Source organism: Podarcis erhardii (genome assembly GCF_964252035.2).
Source record: "Podarcis erhardii genome assembly, chromosome: 7".
In the NCBI taxonomy this organism is placed as follows: domain Eukaryota; kingdom Metazoa; phylum Chordata; class Lepidosauria; order Squamata; family Lacertidae; genus Podarcis; species Podarcis erhardii.
In genome coordinates this window covers 73,625,520-73,642,809 of record NC_138511.1, presented here as the reverse complement: position 1 = coordinate 73,642,809, position 17,290 = coordinate 73,625,520, and the positions used below count along the sequence as shown (strand labels likewise).

Below are 17,290 nucleotides of genomic sequence, written 5' to 3'. Positions count from 1 at the left end.
TTGTGCAGTTAACAACAAATGCCTTTTGAAAGGTAAATTGCAGGTGTGGGGACCCTAGTCTGAACGGGACCCTAGCATGCAGGTTGGGGGTAGGGATGGAGGAGAAATTTGATTCCTGGCACATTTAGAAGCAAACTTATCTAATCTGCACTTTCCAAAACAAGATCTGAACTGAAATACAGCTATCTTTCAAAATCCAAAACTTTACATTGCAATTTCTCCAGTCACATGTTTTGTACAAAAACACATATACTAGTGTAAAGTGTGTGTATGTGTAAATGCATATATTAGTGAAAATAACACAAAGAAATGCATCATGTAAGGGGAAATTGTTTGAAAAAATGTGAATTCTAGTAGGGTTGCCTACTAAAAAGTAGAGACATCACCTTGCCAACAAAGGTCCGTATAGTTAAAGCTATGGTCTTCCCAGTAGTGATGTATGGAAGTGAGAGCTGGACCATAAAGAAGGCAGATCGCCGAAGAATTGATTCTTTTGAATTATGGTGCTGGAGGAGACTCTTGAGAGTCCCATGGACTGCAAGAAGAACAAACCGATCCATTCTTAAGGAAATCAGCCCTGAGTGCTCACTGGAAGGACAGATCGTGAAGCTGAGGCTCCAATACTTTGGCCACCTCATGAGAAGAGAAGACTCCCTGGAAAAGACCCTGATGTTGGAAAAGATGGAGGGCACAAGGAGAAGGGGACGACAGAGGACGAGATGGTTGGATAGTGTCTTCGAAGCTACAAACATGAGTCTGACCAAACTGCGGGAGGCAGTGGAAGACAGAAGTGCCTGGCGTGCTCTGGTCCATGGGGTCACGAAGAGTCGGACACGACTAAACGACTAAACAACAACAACAAGAAGTAGGGTTGCCATATTTCAATCCAGACCCCTTTTTTTCGCCAAAACTGTTGAACTATTTTTGCAAAATCTTGGGAGGGGGGATTGAAGTTTTAAACCTATTTTTAAAGGGAAAATTGCCAAAAAAATCAACACCTCTGACTGGAAATTCCACCCAGATGCTATTTTCGATGGGCAGATCCCAGTTTTGTCTGGGAAGTTACGGACGTATGACAATCCTAATTCAAGTCAAAACTATCTGGGAAATTGTGTTTCTTAGGAGAATTTCACACTAAAAGGCTGATGAATTTTCATGCGTTTTTTAAATAAATCACAAATTGCTGCAGAAATGTGGAAAACCGAATTCAAGATGGGAAAGATAAGAAATGCAGACACACATAACTGGCAGATTCATTCATACCAGGTTTGAACCTTTACCCCCACCAGCAATCTACTTTAAAAAACCCATTCACACAATTGCTAGGCTTTGGGTCTAGTTTGACTCTAACTCTCTCACAATAGCAGCTCTCAGTGATGTGACTCTTATTGCCTGAAATCCAGAGCATCTCATTTTTAACAACAGGAAGACTTTTGATCAAGCTATGCAAAAACTCCCACCTTTTTTGTTAGGGCATCCAAAATTCTCTATTTGAGATCCCCAGCTCCTTTATAGAACTACAGTTCCCAGAACCTCTTGGTGGAAAAAAATGGCAGCTGGTCAATAGCTAGATTTATCTGTTTCTTACATGTGCACATATACACAAACTCACAAGCCCTATTCATGAGTTCATAATAGGAATTACCTCAGGAAAGGAGAACCATTTTGGGCCTGAGGGCTGTGTTCTCTTCTGGGCAACATTCTAAGGACCACATTATTGTGGTGAGCGGCACCAGAAACAAAAGCAAGTAGAGTAATGAATGTAAATGTTGCCTTTGTAGAGTAGTCTAGTTTCTACACGCTCAAAAACCACTCTCTATCAGCCATCCAGACAAGCAAGAGGCATTATCAGAGTTCAAGGACATATTCCAGTCAGGCAAGAACATTCAGGGTGGGAAGCAGAGCCAGTGGCCTGAGGAGAAAGGGCCTGAAGCGTGGCCTGAGGGCCAGATAAAGAGGCTCAAGGGCATAGCTGTCAGCTTTCAGATTTGAAAATAAGGGATCAGCAGCCTCGAAAATAAGAGATCAGCAGCCTCACCTGTTCTGGGGAGCCTCAAAAATAAGGGATCAGCAGCCTCACCTGTCCTGGGGACAGTCTACGGGATATCTAACAAGCAGGAAGCAGCAGGAAACGGCGCTGGAATAAGGGAAGTTCCAGCAAAAAAAGGGAAGGTTGACAGCTATGCTCAAGGGGTGGATGTGGCCCCCAGGTCTGAGGTGTCCCACCCCTAACTTAAATAAGCAGACAAGAAAGGGGGAGCATGCACAATCACCCCCTGTCCTCAGCACTTTCCACATTTTCAAGGGCAACCGTGTGCAGCAGGGGAAGTCTATACTTATGGAGGCTGCTGTGTGTTTTGGAACATTATTATTATTATTATTATTATTATTATTATTATTATTATTATTTACTTGTATCCCACCCATCTGATTGGATTGCCCCCGCCACTCTGGGCAGCTTCCAACAGAATATAAAAAACACAGGATACACCAGACATTAAAAGCTTCCCGATACAGGCTGCCTTCAGATGTCTATGGAAAGCCATGTAAATGGTTTTCTGCTTGACATGTGATGGGAGGGCATTCCACAGGGTGGGCACCACTACCAAGAAGGCCCTCTGCCTGGTTCTCTGAAACATCACTTCCCGCAGTGAGGAAACCGCCAGAAGGCCCTTGGAGCTGGACCTCAATATCTGAGCTGAATGATGGGAGTGGAGACACTTCTTCAGGTATCCAGGGCCGAGGCCATTTAGGGCTTTAAAGATCAACACCAACACTTTTGTGCTCAGAACCGTTTCCTCCCTGGCCCCGTGGGCCCTGGAATCTTGCACCGCTCAGAGGTTGGGGAGGAGTGCAACAATATCTTGTCATTGTGCTTCTTCTACAGCACAGTAAATCATAAAACATGCATTAATGATCCCCTGAAACAATGCCCCGGGTTGGAACACCCTGAATGACAACCTGGAAGTGTGAGATCACCCATAGCCGTGGGTGACCAACCATTCTTCTCCTCACAAGAAGGAGAAGGGAGTGACTGGGACAATTGTTCCATGCATAAAGAAACTGTCACACAGTGTCCCAACACCAAGGAATTTGAACTTTAGCACCCAAACCATGAGTTTACACAAGCTCCAGGGCGAATCCAAAGTGGATGAGTCCCACAATTATTTATCACATTAAGATCAGCCTTCGCAGACCTGGTGTGCTCCAGGTCCCATTAGCCCCAACTAGCACGCCTACAAAAGATGAGCTTGGAAATGTGTGGCTGCTGGTCCTGAGGCAGTATTGTTTTATTTATAACAATGCATGCAGAGAACAATGCAAGCAGAGACTCCTCCGGCAGGCAGGAAACACTCCTAGGTGGAATCTAGGAAAAGGTAAAGGGACCCCTAACCATAAGGTCCAGTCGTGACCGACTCTGGGATTGCGGCACTCATCTTGCTTTATTGGCCGAGGGAGCAGATGTACAGCTTCTGGGTCATGTGGCCAGCATGACTAAGCCACTTCTGGTGAACCAGAGCAGCACATGGAAACGCCATTTACCTTCCCGCCAGAGCGGTACCTATTTATCTACTTGCACTTTGACGTGCTTTTGAACTGCTAGGTTGGCAGGAGCAGGGACCGAGCAACAGGAGATCACCCTGTCATGGGGATTCGAACTGCCGACCTTCTGATCGGCAAGTCCTAGACTCTGTGGTTAAACCCTAGGTGGAATCTACACACATATAAAAAAACGCTGTGAAAATGCTTTATAAAAAAAAGTTTTGAAAAATATATTGAATCTGCCATAGCTCTCTTTCACCATCTAGTGTCACATTTGCATACTGCACCTTACAACACTCTTAAAACATTTTATTTGCAGCAGTATAGTTGAGTCCCTAAGCTGGATCAGATTCCTGGGATCTCAAAGAGCTTCCTCTTCAGTCAACTCTCAGCTCGCAACTCTCTGCAGGAGAGCGTGTGCTCCAACATTAACATCAGTTCATTAAATTAACATTAAATGTTCATTAAATCCCTGGCTATTCATCCCTGGCCATTGATAGTACTCAATATATTAAAATGTAACAAGATCTTCTGATCTTTCCCTATAATGGGCATGGGGAACCTCTGGCTCACAGGACAAATGAGGACCACAAGACCATTTACCCCGCCACACCCACCTGTCACTCACCTGGTGCCATCTGATGTCAACGGTGTGTCTAGTGAAGTCACAGAGGCAAAGGAACCACTGGGAACCTTAGAGTGTGCACTGCGCACATTTATGATGGAATGTCAGGGCTATGTGATGTCACATGATGCCATGTGACTGACCCCATCCTACATGTTTGGTAATCTCTGAGGGCCAAGTTGCACATACCTGATTGCATTGCCCATACCTGCTTGCCAGCCTTTTTAAAACAAATAAGCAGACTGTATTAGAACGCAAAGAGAAATTAAACCATTATTAAGCACATTGATGCAAACAACCCTCCATCCTTTTGCCACTCCCTTCCTTCCTCACCCTCTGTAGCCTCACGCCCACTGTTGGAATTTATTTAAATAAATAATGTGGTTTAGATTGTAAGATCCTCAAGGCAGGGACCTCGTCTTTCTTTGCCTCTGTAAAATGCCACGAACATAGTAATTATTTGAATCCTGGCACCAGCAGGCTTGGGCAGCGCAGCAAGAGCCAAGCAGAGCCCTCTGTTTACACCTGCACTCCTTTAAATAAGCGGCTGAGTCTGAGAGTTGCCAATTTAGTTACCCTCAATGTCTCCTGAATAGCACGGGGAAATTCAGAAGGGCAAATCCCAGCTGCCTGGGGCTGATGCAGAGCATTTCTGTTGCCACTGCTCACAGACCTGTTTGCCCTCCACAACCCTGGCACTGATTATTTATACAAGGGGTTGGGGACATTTTTCAGCCTGAGGTCCACCATTTCCCTCTGGGGAACCTCCCAGGGGCCACATTCCAGTAGCAGGCGGGGTCAGAGTCAAAAGTGGGTGCGGAGCAATGGATTTAAATTTTACCACAGTTCAGTATGCTCCTTTCTACACATGCTCATCCCTCTCTACCCTCCATCCAGGCAAGCATGAGTGATTATCGCAGTTCCAGGTCGCATTCCGCTTTGCTAAATGAGCAAAGTCAGTGGAAGGTGTGTTCTGGGGGGGTGTGTGTGCAGCTTGAGAGGGCCACGTTTGACCCCCATTGAGCCTGAGGTCTCCCACCCCTGATTCATGCACACAACACTTGGTGCAGCCCTATTGGACGTGTCTGTGTGAATCCCATCTTCAATCTGCTTCATTGTTCTCCATCACTTGGAATGCCATTGCTCAGAGTTGCCACCTGGTCGGACGATAAAATAGCCAGACTCGCTCTTCTGCATTTAACTGCCGTGCAATTTAAGGATACCAGGAATGGAAGCTTCCAACCTTAATTTTCGTTGTGGGATGATGCCTGGCACTCCATCCCTAGTCCCTGGTTCTCCCCAACACGCTTGGCAATTATTGGTTGTGCTCAACGTGAGGAAGAAGCAAATCAGCTGCTGCGCTTCCTCAACCGGTGCATGTCTGCAGAATGAGATCAGTGGCGTAATCCCACTTTGTGAGTTTGGCCAAGCAGCAACGACACCCCAAATAAAAATGAGTCACCGTGCAGAATTTTCAAAACGAGCACAAGAGTTTTAATGATGGAGGGGGAGGTATCCCAGAGGTTCCACCAGCTGCTTGAAGCCCTTGACCTGCACAGCTAGTTAAAAATCTAAGGAGTGTGTAGTTATGGAAGGAGGGACAGGTTGGGCTTCCAAACAGTGGAATGGGCATTGGGCAGTGAAAGGGGCGGGGAGGAAAGTGAAGCTCTGCTCTGAATGGTTGCTTCTCTAACCCATTGCATGAGATCAGCCCAAGAGAACCTCTCTCCCCATCATCTGTTACCTGTGGATTCTGCTTCTGACCATCACAGCCTCCCTCAAAGCAAAATCCCAAATTGGGACCTCAGGTGACTTGACAGGTTTACATCTTCTTTGAGCTGCTGTTTCAGGGTGGTGGTGGGCATTTTGAGTGGCATGCTGGATAATGGCTGGGTGATTATGATTATGGGTGTGGTAGTCAACTAAGTTTTGTTAAGTGTAGACCCATTGAAATGAATGAAGCTAGGTCCCTTAATTTCAGTAATGGAACTATTCCGAGCAAAACCTAGTTGAATACCACCTTTTGAAGTTTGTGGGGGCCCATAACAAAATGTGCATCTGCCTGAGGGAAGCCTTCAAGCCTCTTGGTTCTTAGGTAGGAGTGGGGTGACGAGAGAGTGAGGGGATGGGTGGACCTTATCAAGCTATGTTTCTCTCCTTCCATTCTCCTTTTCCGGCCACTCCGTTCCGTTCCCCCTCCCCAACTGTTAGTCAGCAGCCTGTGCCCACTGAGCATGCTCAGTCCTCACTAGGATTTCTTTAGTGTCTACCCTCTTAGATTTCTTCCTCCTAAAGTTTTTTGTTGTACTTCTGCAAAACTGGAGGTGTCCCCCCCAGCCTACTAATCTCTTCTTCTGTGGGTGGTGGGTGGGGGTGGGTGGGCACTGGTCATGCTTGTTGGGGCTGATGGGAGTTGTAGTTCAGCAACATCTGGAGGGCCAAAGATTCCCCACAACCAGGGTACATTAAAAAATGGCACCCACAGCCTGAACATTGGAAACAGGAGGAGTGCTATTCGTTGTGTGTGTGTACCGTTGAACGAATAACAATATATGAAGGACTGCTTATGACATTCAATATATGAAGGACTGCTTATGACATTCAAGACATTCAATACAGGATCTCAAAACAGCTGTCTTATTACAAAAGAATTTCAGAAATAGACTTGAAAGAGAAGTTGCTGAATTACAACTTATTACTAAACTGAAAACTATGGAGAGACCTGGTCTGAATAGAGTTATTGGATTCTTGTCTCATTACATATGCTAAAGCTATTTTTGGTCATCTGCATACTATCCCTTGCTTTTTCCTGTAGGACTAACTGCAGCCGTTAACAGTCATCAACAGGTTTACCATACCCATTGAGTCAATCACCCATCTCCCACTACCCTTCTGAGAAAAACCCCACCCCACCCCACCCTCCCACTATGTATAAGGGTCTGGTGACTTCTGTTTCAATGTATCTGAAGAAGTGTGCATGCACACGAAAGCTTATACCCAGAACAAACTTACAGTAGTTGGTCTCTAAGGTGTTACTGGACAATTTTTTTATTTTTTATTTATTTCTTTCGTTTGCTTATGTATACTATGTGTTGTCGCTTAATGCAAGGCACTGGTGAGTTCATCACAGCGAAAATGCACCAGTGGGGCTAATTTGGCATTCCCACTGGTGCCTTTGAACCATGCTGACCTCAACCCTCCCTGACCTGATGCGCAGCAGCAAAAATGGATGACCAGAGGTCAGGAGGAGGAGGGCATCTAGAGGGCGCTACATTAGCCACCCCTTTTGTACAGCCTTGTTCCTAAGCTGGCAATGACAGTTCTCCTTCAATCCTTCAGAAAATTTCCAGCGTCTGTTGACCCAACAGCCTACTCTTGCTGCCTGTCCTGATGACAGGCATGGAGCTTCTAGCAATGGCTGGACTTCTGGTCACAGCAGGTGAGATCATGCATATGGGAGTCAGACTTTAAGAGCAGATATGCTTGTTTATTTATTTTTGAAAACTATATACAGCCTTACTTCCAAAAGGAATTCAAGCTAGGCAATACATGCTTCTCGGCTTGTGCATTCAGAGAGGTCAGGTGAACAGGAAGGGGGAGCAAAGAGGAGACTGGCTATACCTTAGTGGTAGAGCATCAGCTTTGCAATCAGAAGGTCCCAAGTTCAATCCCCGGCATCTTCAGGTGGCATTGGGAGAGAACTTGGTTGGAAATCTTGGAGAACTGCTGTCAGTTAGTGTAGAGATGAGCTAGACAGACCAATGGTCTGTATAAGACAGCTTCCTGTGTCTCTACTCCTTTGGGGATGAGCCATAGCTCAACAGCAGAACATCTGCTTTGCATGCAGAAGGTCCCAGATTCATTCCCAAGCATACAGCAGCTTCCTGTGTTCTTAAGCAACAGGGCCTAGGGGCCTCTAAAGATGGGCAATGCCTGTTCTCTTCCTGGCGAGTTGCTCTTAGCAAGTGCCCAACAATGCCAAGCCACTGGTGCTGACCTGGACAAATGAGTGCCATTTTTGATCAGTATCGCTGGTGGCTGGTGCCCTTTGGGACTGGTGGGACAGAAGGCAGGAAGACCAACAGTGGGTGGTGCCGGAGCCAATGACAAACAGAGCCAACTAATTCTAGTTTTGACTCCATCTTCCCTCTGCTGAGCTATACAGGGCAACACTGAAATGGAGGGGGCGAGGGAGGTAAGCCAGGCAGTGCTAGCCGCTGGATCTGGTGCAAATAAGAAGACAGGCAGGCAGGGCTAGCTGAGGTTAGTGGAGCAGTGTTGGCGTTTGCCCTCATCAGTATTCTCCACTCAGCTGGGAGGGTGGATGGGTGTGTAGATGTGACCATGCCTTGCTGCAGCAGAGCTAGAAGAACATTATTTGCTTTCCTCCATTCCCAGCCCTTTGCTGCGACATCCCTGTCCATTTATTTTTTCATTATAGTGGCTGCACAGAACGGACCCGGCTTGCTCAGGGGTTTCCACTGCAACAAAAACTCCCAGCCCTGGACAGCAGCACTGTTTGATGGCTGGAAGTTCCACTGCACAGGGACTCTGATTAACAGCCAGTGGCTGGTCACCGCTGCTCAGTGCTTCACAAATCGGTATGTGTGACTGGGAGGCAGGGGCTGTATTTCTTGAGAAGGACAAGCTAGAGGCCTGTTATTGTGGAACTATGGCTCTGTCTGCTCTATACAGTCAAAGCTGCATCTTATCACATTGCACCATCATAGCCAGGGCTGAACCAGGACGTTTTGCTGCCTGAAGCAAAACAGAAAACAGCCTTCTCCTCCTCCACCACTGCCACCATGTTCCCCTGCCACTAATGACAATGACTCCTCCACTCTGTCACCACTGCCTCCACCACCTGAGGTGGCCCAAGGAAGCCCCAGTATGCTGAAGGTGGCAAGGGAGAAAAAAGAAGGCTGAAAAGGAGGCCAGTTGGTGGGTGGGCAAGGGTGGAAGAAGAGGCAGGGATGGATTGTGGTGGAGAAGGAGGAGGAGTCAGTGGCAGCAGGTGACAAGCACAGGAGGCAGTGAGCAACATGGTCCTCGTGGGCCCGGATCTGCCATCCTTCTCAGCTGTCCCAATCCTTCTGCCTGAGGCGGCTGCCTCACCCAGCATCATGGGCTGGACAGCCCTGGTTATAGCTTCCGCCAAAGAAACTGGGCAACTGTTCACCCGCTATGAGAATTGCAGCTCTCTCGGGGGAATAGGGGCCTCTGGGCTAAACCACAGAGCCTAGGACTTGCCGATCAGAAGGTCGGCAGTTCGAATCCCCGCGATGGGGTGAGCTCCCGGTGCTCGGTCCCTGCTCCTGAAAGCACATCAAAGTACAGGTAGATAAATAGGTATCGTTCCGGCGGGAAGGTAAACAGCGTTTCCATGCGCTGCTCTGGTTTGCCAGAAGCGGCTTAGTCATGTTGGCCAGATGACCTGGAAGCTGTACGCCGGCTTCCTCGGCCAATAAAGCGAGATTAGCGCCACAACCCCAGAGTCATCCTTTACTGGACCTAATGGTCAGGGGTCCCTTTACCCTTTACCTTTACCAGCTCTCAGCACCATCAAGGAACGAGGCTTCCCAGGATTCTTTTGGGGGAAGCAATGGCTGTTTCAAGCTGTACCACTGAGCTTCAAATGTATAGTGCAGATGGGGCCGTCAGTAAAGAAGGGGACCTTGGCAGGTCCTGGTCCCGAGAATTAAGGAGAGCCCGAGAAATTCTGCTATTCAGAGATTCAGAACTGCCCTAGTTGAGAGAGGGAAGGGTAGATATTGAGGGGGGGGAGGACCTCAGTTATGGGGGCCAAATGCAGCTCTTCAGACCTCTCTGCCCAGCTCTTGGGCATCTCCCTAGGCCACACCCCCTCTGCCAAGGACACACCCCTCACCACCCTGCTCCACACCCTCCTTGCATGCCTCTGCCTGGCTGGAATGTGTTGAACTGTGATGTTGCCTCTTGCTTGTCTGGATGCAGGATGGGGAGGGGAGTGCATCTATTGGCTTTTGTGTGGCTGGAATGCAACCAAGTCTATGAAGGTTAGACCCAGGGCTTTTTACCCAGCCAAAGTTGTTGAGCTTTTTTGAGAAGAACTCATCCTGGAGAGTAAATGACACTCTTGGGGATCCCCATTTGTGCCTTTCAGAGGTGAGGTGTTTGCCAGTCTTCAGTGGGATGCATTGGTGGCTGCTCTTGATAGAACCTTGTTTCCCCCTGAATACCCCAGGCATTGAGTCAGTCTTGGGAAGCCCAGTAAAGAGTCACACCATCGGCCCACCTAGTTCACTATTGTCTACACTGACTGGCAGCAGCTCTCCAGGGTTCCAGCAGCAAATTTCTCCCATCCCTACCTGGAGATGCTGTGGATTGAACCTGGGACCATCTGCATGCGAAGCCTATGCTCTTCCATTGAGCTCTGGCCCTCCCCTTGTGCATCACTATGCTACAAAAAAGCTTCTCCTGCTCAATGCCTTTATGTCAGGCTGCTGTTCAAAGGTGTGCAGGAGCAGGATGGGGAGCAAATTGGGCCACCCTGCTGCAGAATGCCCTTTGAAGTGCCATGAAGCCCTTTGGGGGAAATTTTTATTGGCGTGCCAAGAAGTTGTTTGCCTTGACTTGTCATTAATCACAAACAACTTGGGAGATTCCAGCTCACTGTCCTCTGGCTCAACTTAGCTCTTACACAATTTTCCAATGGCAAACAGCCACGTTCTTCCCATGTCAGCTTTTCCCCAAAGTTGTGCTCTCCAGATGTTTTTGGAGTACAACTCCCACCAACCCCTGACCATTGGCCATGCTGATTGGGGCTATGGATGTAAAAAGGCATAATTGTTAATTCTTCCCTGTATTAGTCCTGTTTCTGTTTAAGGCAGTTTGTCTGTTATTCAGCTTGCTGTCCACGGTGGCAAAACTACATAACTTGTGCAATTTATTACGTAAATCGCATTGCCATTTTGTATTATTCCGGCCCCATTCATTTCAGTGCCAATGAGGTACAATGCAAATGGGAAGTGGGGTGTGTGTAATCAATTAAATAATTGTTTGTGGGCTCAAAGCAACAGCAAAAATGAATATTGACAATTCCCCCTCCCATTCCCGTTTTCGTCAGACTCCTCCGACATCCCTATCTGGGGTTGATGGAAGTTGTAGCCCAACAACATATGGAGGGCACCAGCTTGGAGAAGACTGCCAAAGGCGAAATCCAGAGGGGCCACTTGGATGACCTTAGAAGTGTTTAGAGGCAGACTTTAATCCTGGGGAAAGGAATAGATATATCTGAACCAAATGTAGCGAGGGCAGCCTTGTGCTCTAAAACAAGGGTGGGGAGTAATTTTCGGCCTGAGGTCCACATTCCTTTCTGGGCAATCATCCGAGGGCCATATGTCAGTGGTGGGTGAGACCCAAGAGCAGCACAGTCATTCGGTGGGGTGAGGCTGCCACCACCTTCACCAGCAATGGAGAAGTGCCAGAATCAGCACTGATTTCAGGAGACATCTTGGCAATTTCTGCTGAGATCTTGGCCGAAATCGCCCAATATATTGTGGGGTGTGCAAGGTCTCTCGTGTGATATTTTCCGAGATCTCTCCCTGGAATCCCTGGAATCTCGCCCGAAATTGGCACCAGTGCCTGTGCTGCTTCTCTGCTAATGGTGGAGGTGGCATAATGTACAGTGAAGATGGAAGCAGGAGCAGGCATGGTACTTTGGTGGTGGTGGCAGCAGTGGCAGCAGCAGGGCAGGACTTCCTGTTTTGCCAAGCAGTGCCAGGGTATGTGCTGGCCCTGGTGAGACAAGAGGCAAAAGTGGTCAGAGAAATGGAGTTTTTATATATACTGACACTGAAGACAAACTGTCCTTCATCCAGGCAAGCCAAAAGCATTATCAGCATCCAGGACACATTCTAGCCATGCCAAAGCACTCAAGAGGGTACAAAGCAGGGCTGGTGAGGGGGAGTGGCCTGGGAAGATGGGCATGGCTGGAGAGAGGGTGTGGTCTAGGGAGACTCCCAAGGGCCAGAGAGAGAGAGACCTGGAGGGCCATACCTGCTCCAATCCCTTTGGGTGCCTCTTGGTCCTTTACACCTGCTTCTTGTACCACAGTTTCTTCTATGTGGCTCTTGGAGAAAACAGCCTGCTGAGCTTTGAAGGGACAGAGCAGCTGAAGATCGGAATCAAGGCAATCCGCCACCCCTTTTACAACAGCTTCAACAAGGATAACGACATCATGTTGGTCAAACTCCTGACCCCCATCAGGTTGACCGACAGCGTCCGGCCACTTGCCTTGCCCAGCAGCTGTGTTGATCCTGGCAGCTACTGTGTCGTCGCTGGATGGGGCACCCCCATTCTGCAGAAAGGTAGTGGGGGTGGGGGTGGGGAGCTGGAAGGGAGCTAGGATGTGAGCAGGGATAGCGGAGAACTCTGACTCAATTTGCTTTTAAAGGCGGACCTACCTGATTCAGATTTTCTGAAACAACACACAAACCAAAATGTGGCCATCTTTCGAAATTCGAAATTCTCTGAATTTTGCAATACGGTTCTCCAGCCAAGTAAATGGGTGCAAAAATGTGTATATTAGGAGAAAGTCTGCATGAAAATGCAGATATTAGGGGAAATAGCACACAAAAATGCATTGCATAATGACAATTTATTTTGCAAAAATGTGTACATTTGACAAAATTGCATACAAAATGTGCTCATTAGGGGGAAATGTGTACTAAAGTTGGGGTGGGGTTGAATCCCCATTACTGATGAAGTGGGAGAAGCCTCTATCATTGCACTTTCTTATCTTCCAAGTTCTACTGTTCACCCTTTTCCTGGTGCACTATGCGGCAGAATTAACATCCTTCTTATTAATTTTTTATTTGAAAACTAAAGGAACAGAAAAAGAAAAAGAAATAAATTAAAGAAGAAAGAAAGATTAATAATAATAATAATAATAATAATAATAATAATAATATACAAATAATACTGGACCATGATCAGTTCACATTGTGGACACGGTGAGCATCAGTATAGGTATCTTAAATTAAGCATATAATTTAATATAAGCCCTCTAGATGTCCTAATAGGTAGCCACACAACACTGATGCCCAGGGGGGGTTTTCAGGGGGAACCTGCCGAAACTTGGTTTTGGCACCTCTCAGGTGGGTTCTGGAACCTCTCAAGTGAGTTCTGGCACCTCTCAGGTGGGTGCCAATGCGATTATAAGAGAAAGAGGGAGGCATTCATGGTGAGTTCCGACACCTCTTTTTCTAGAAAAATAGCACTGCTGATGCCTGTATGCAATATGGTCACATGCAGCCAGGACAGTGAGGGTGCTCAGACCATTGCGCAATAGACAGTGGGTATGTATGGGGACGCGGGTGGCGCTGTGGGTTAAACCACAGAGTCTAGGACTTGCCGATCAGCAGGTCGGCGGTTCGAATCCCCGTGACGGGGTGAGCTCCAGTTGCTCGGTCCCTGCTCCTGCCAAAAGCACGTCAAAGTGCAAGTAGATAAATAGCGGGAAGGTAAACGGCATTTCCGTGTGCTGCTCTGGTTCACCAGAAGCGGCTTAGGCATGCTGGCCACATGACCCGGAAGCTGTATGCCGGCTCCCTCGGCCAATAAAGTGAGATGAGCGCCACAACCCCAGAGTCGGTCACGACTGGAACTAATGGTCCGGGGTCCCTTTACCTTTTGTATCCTTCCAGGTTTCAAATATAAGTTTATTAGTCACCATAAGGGCTCACGAAAACCCCACTTGTTGTACTACTATTAATCCCCATACTACAGGGATACAGTTTGAAAGTACATGAACACCCGCAAATATCGAGGATTTTGTTAATACTAAATTGATGTGACTAACAACTTCAGACCAAAAGGAATATATATCACTGTACAAACCCACTCCTTAGGCATCAAATAGACATTCCCAGCTTTACACCTCCTACATTAAACAGTGCCCTCTTATACTCGAAATATTCATTCTTGCTGCATCAATCTCAATTTTCAGGTCAAAGGAAATATTTCGTACAGATCCTATAGCAATTTCCCATTGTTTAGGCTGTATAACGTCTTATAATTCCCTGTTCCTCACTTCTCTAAGTTCCTCAACTTCTAGCTTGCCAAAATTCATTAAGCATCTATAAACAGCAGTTATAGGTTAGGTTTTCTGTAAGGATTAATGTCCTAACACTCCCTAGCTGGCTGAGAAAAAGGGTGCAGGAGTCTGACATGGGGCCCGGAGCAGAAGGTCATGAAAATGGGCAGTAGTGACAGTGACTGAAGGCATTTAGCTTGAGGTCTACAGATGTCAGAGAATTCAAATGGAAATGGAAATGGGAGCAGAAATAGCCAATGTTTGCTGAGTCATCCCACATTCAGCCCAAAACTCAATCCAGCAAATACAATCGGTATTTGCTGCTGTAGTTGGTTTCAGTCCACAAATGACACACAATTGATTACTTCCCCCTCACATTTGCATTGTGTTTCCTTTGCATTGAAATGAATGGTGTGGAATACCGTGATAAATACAGGATTAATTATGGATTGTCTCCAATGCTAGTCCTGCTCAGAGGAGACCCACTGAATTTAAGGGATATAATGAAGGACCATTGATTTCAAGGGGTCTACTCTGAGTGAAACTTAGTTGGATTCACACCTGTGTAGTTTATTCCATGAAATTCTGCTGCAGTGAATACTGAGACGAATAACATTTTTGTTGTTGTTGAAAGCTGCATTGCAGTGGAATGGAAACAGCACTGCATGCGACTAGGCATGGGTTTGGGGTGGAAAACGATGGCTTCTTACACCTAGGAACCCGCCACAAACTCTGTGTGAATCAGCTCCATGAGAAAAGGCGAAAGTGTGTTGGCAGGGGTGGGGAATCCAGCAAATAATTAGAGAGTGAGATTTTCTTGCAGCATGTTAAATACCTACTTCATCCATTCCTCTCTCCCTTACCCCTGCTCGGACCCACTAGAGTACCCACCAGACATCCTCTACTGCGGAAATATCACCACCCTGACTGACCAGGAATGTTTGGCTGCCTATCCTGCTATCGACTTGGGGCACATGCTATGTGCTACTGTCAAGATGGGTGGATCTGATTCCTGCCAGGTGAGCATGGCCATTCCTACCACCCTCCTCCAGCCATAAAACACCACTGCCACCCTAATGTTTGTGTCTCCTGATTTATTCCTAGAGTCTTTGATACTTACTTGCACATGGCTGATGACAGGAAGCATGGGGCCTAGGGCTGTTTACACAAAAATACTTTTAAAACAGATGGCTTCTGCCAAAGAATCCTGGAAACTGTAGTTCCCCCCTCAAAAACCAACCGTTTCCAGCAATCTTAACAAACTACAGTTCCCAGGATTTCCCAGGATCATGGGTGATGAGATTAAGATCTGGCCTCCACCCCTGAAATGAGAGGTGAGGCGATCCTTTAGTCGCTGCAGGTCCCAGGCTTTATACCCCAGTACCGCCACCTTGAATTGATGGATTTTTTTTTTACTCCATAACAGCATTTCTTCATTGCCTCCGCAGGGAGACCCCGGCTCACCCCTCGTCTGTGATAACACACTGCAAGGCATCACATCCTGGGGCTTTGAAAAATGCTCTCAGGTAGAAAGCCCCAGCGTCTTTGTCAAGGTCTGCAACTACATTAATTGGCTGCGGGAGACAATGGCTTTGGCTTAACATCTCTGATGAATACAACCTAGTATCCCTCCCGTCCTCAGGTTGCAAAATAAAGGCTCTTGAAAGAAGTATTGCGTATTGTCTCTTTGCCTTTTGCCAAGTAAATTTTTATTGTTTTCCTTACATATTCTTTCCCAACAAATTGTAATAACACCATACATTCCCTTTGACTCTGCCGAGTCACGACCCCCCTCCCTCCCCACAACTGGTATATTTAACCCCTTTCCATCGCACACATCATTCTCATATTAGTACTATTATACATTGAAGGTATTATGTCAATCCTGCTAGTGTCTTGACCTCTTTACAATTCTTCTTTAAATATTCAATAAATTTACTCCAGTTATTTTGGTATCTTTGATCTCCCTGGTCCCGGATCCTCCCTGACAGTTTGGCAAGTTCTGCATATTCTGTCAACTTCACCTGCCACTCCTGGATAGTTGGTATATCTTGTACTTTCCATCTTTGGTATTGTCTCTTTGCCTTTTGTGCCCTTCCAGACGTTGGTTGTGCCAGTGGCACCCCTGCTATAAATCGGTGGAGGCTGGTTCATTAGGGTGAGAGGGACACCACATTGCCGACCTCAGGTTGCCCTCAGCCAGCTATCATCTGCTTGCCCTTTTACTTACTTCCAGTCCAGGAGGTGGCATTGCCTGTCCTGTTCTTCCTTCTTATTCTCAGCGTTGCCATTGTGGAATTCAGCAGAGAAGAGGATGGGGCAGTGTGTGGAGGTAACAGGATGTCCTGGGAGGTTTGCTGTGTTCCAGGTGCAAAGATTCATGATGTGATGGAGAAGTTGCCGGCTTTGCAGTTTTGCAGTTAAAGTGAATTGACATGCTCTGTGTCTATTGTGTAAAAAAATCAATTTTTAAAAACAACAGTCTGTTCTCAGTTGGGAAAGTACACAGAAGTTGCACAGAAAGGTATGTGTTGAATGAATGATGAACAGGAAAGTGTATAATCATCTTGAAAACAAATCAGGATGAATGCCCATTCTTCTATCATCTCCCCCACAAAGAAATGCTGAATAAAAGTATAAAATAATCTAAGCTATGTGCAGTACCGGATTTATGTATAAGCTAAACAAGCTATAGCTTAGGGCCCCACTCTCTTGTGGGCCCCCCCAAAAATTTAAAGGGAAAAAACCTGGACATTCATTTCCAAAATATAAGATAAAAAACAAATAAAATAAAACCTACATACAGCAACAGTGTTTTGTGTTGTGTAGGCTCCTATGATGTAAGTAATGGGCCCCGCCTGCTAGCCTGCTCCCTAAAATATCACTAGTTTGCTCGTTTCTGTATATAGGGTGCCTACATTCTGCATGGACTGGTTTCATGGCAACATGTGTGTCAGAGCTGCCTCTAGGTCCCAGCTCACAGAGGACCAACGCCAGGCTGATGTTATGTACAAAAGTCTTTATTGAAGTTTAATTTCCATTTCAAA

The 17,290-nt window shown here is 46.7% G+C and overlaps 1 protein-coding gene across 1 annotated transcript; it reads left to right on the top strand.

Moving 5' to 3' along the window:
- Positions 1–7,567: 7,567 nt before the first annotated feature.
- On the top strand, positions 7,568–15,844 carry LOC309347159 (trypsin-like; the record flags this gene model as incomplete). Its single annotated transcript, XM_081871500.1, has 5 exons — positions 7,568–7,607; positions 8,610–8,769; positions 12,263–12,516; positions 15,126–15,262; positions 15,692–15,844. 5 exons carry the CDS (start codon positions 7,568–7,570, stop codon positions 15,842–15,844), a joined length of 744 nt encoding a protein of 247 aa, XP_081727626.1.
- Positions 15,845–17,290: the final 1,446 nt, after the last annotated feature.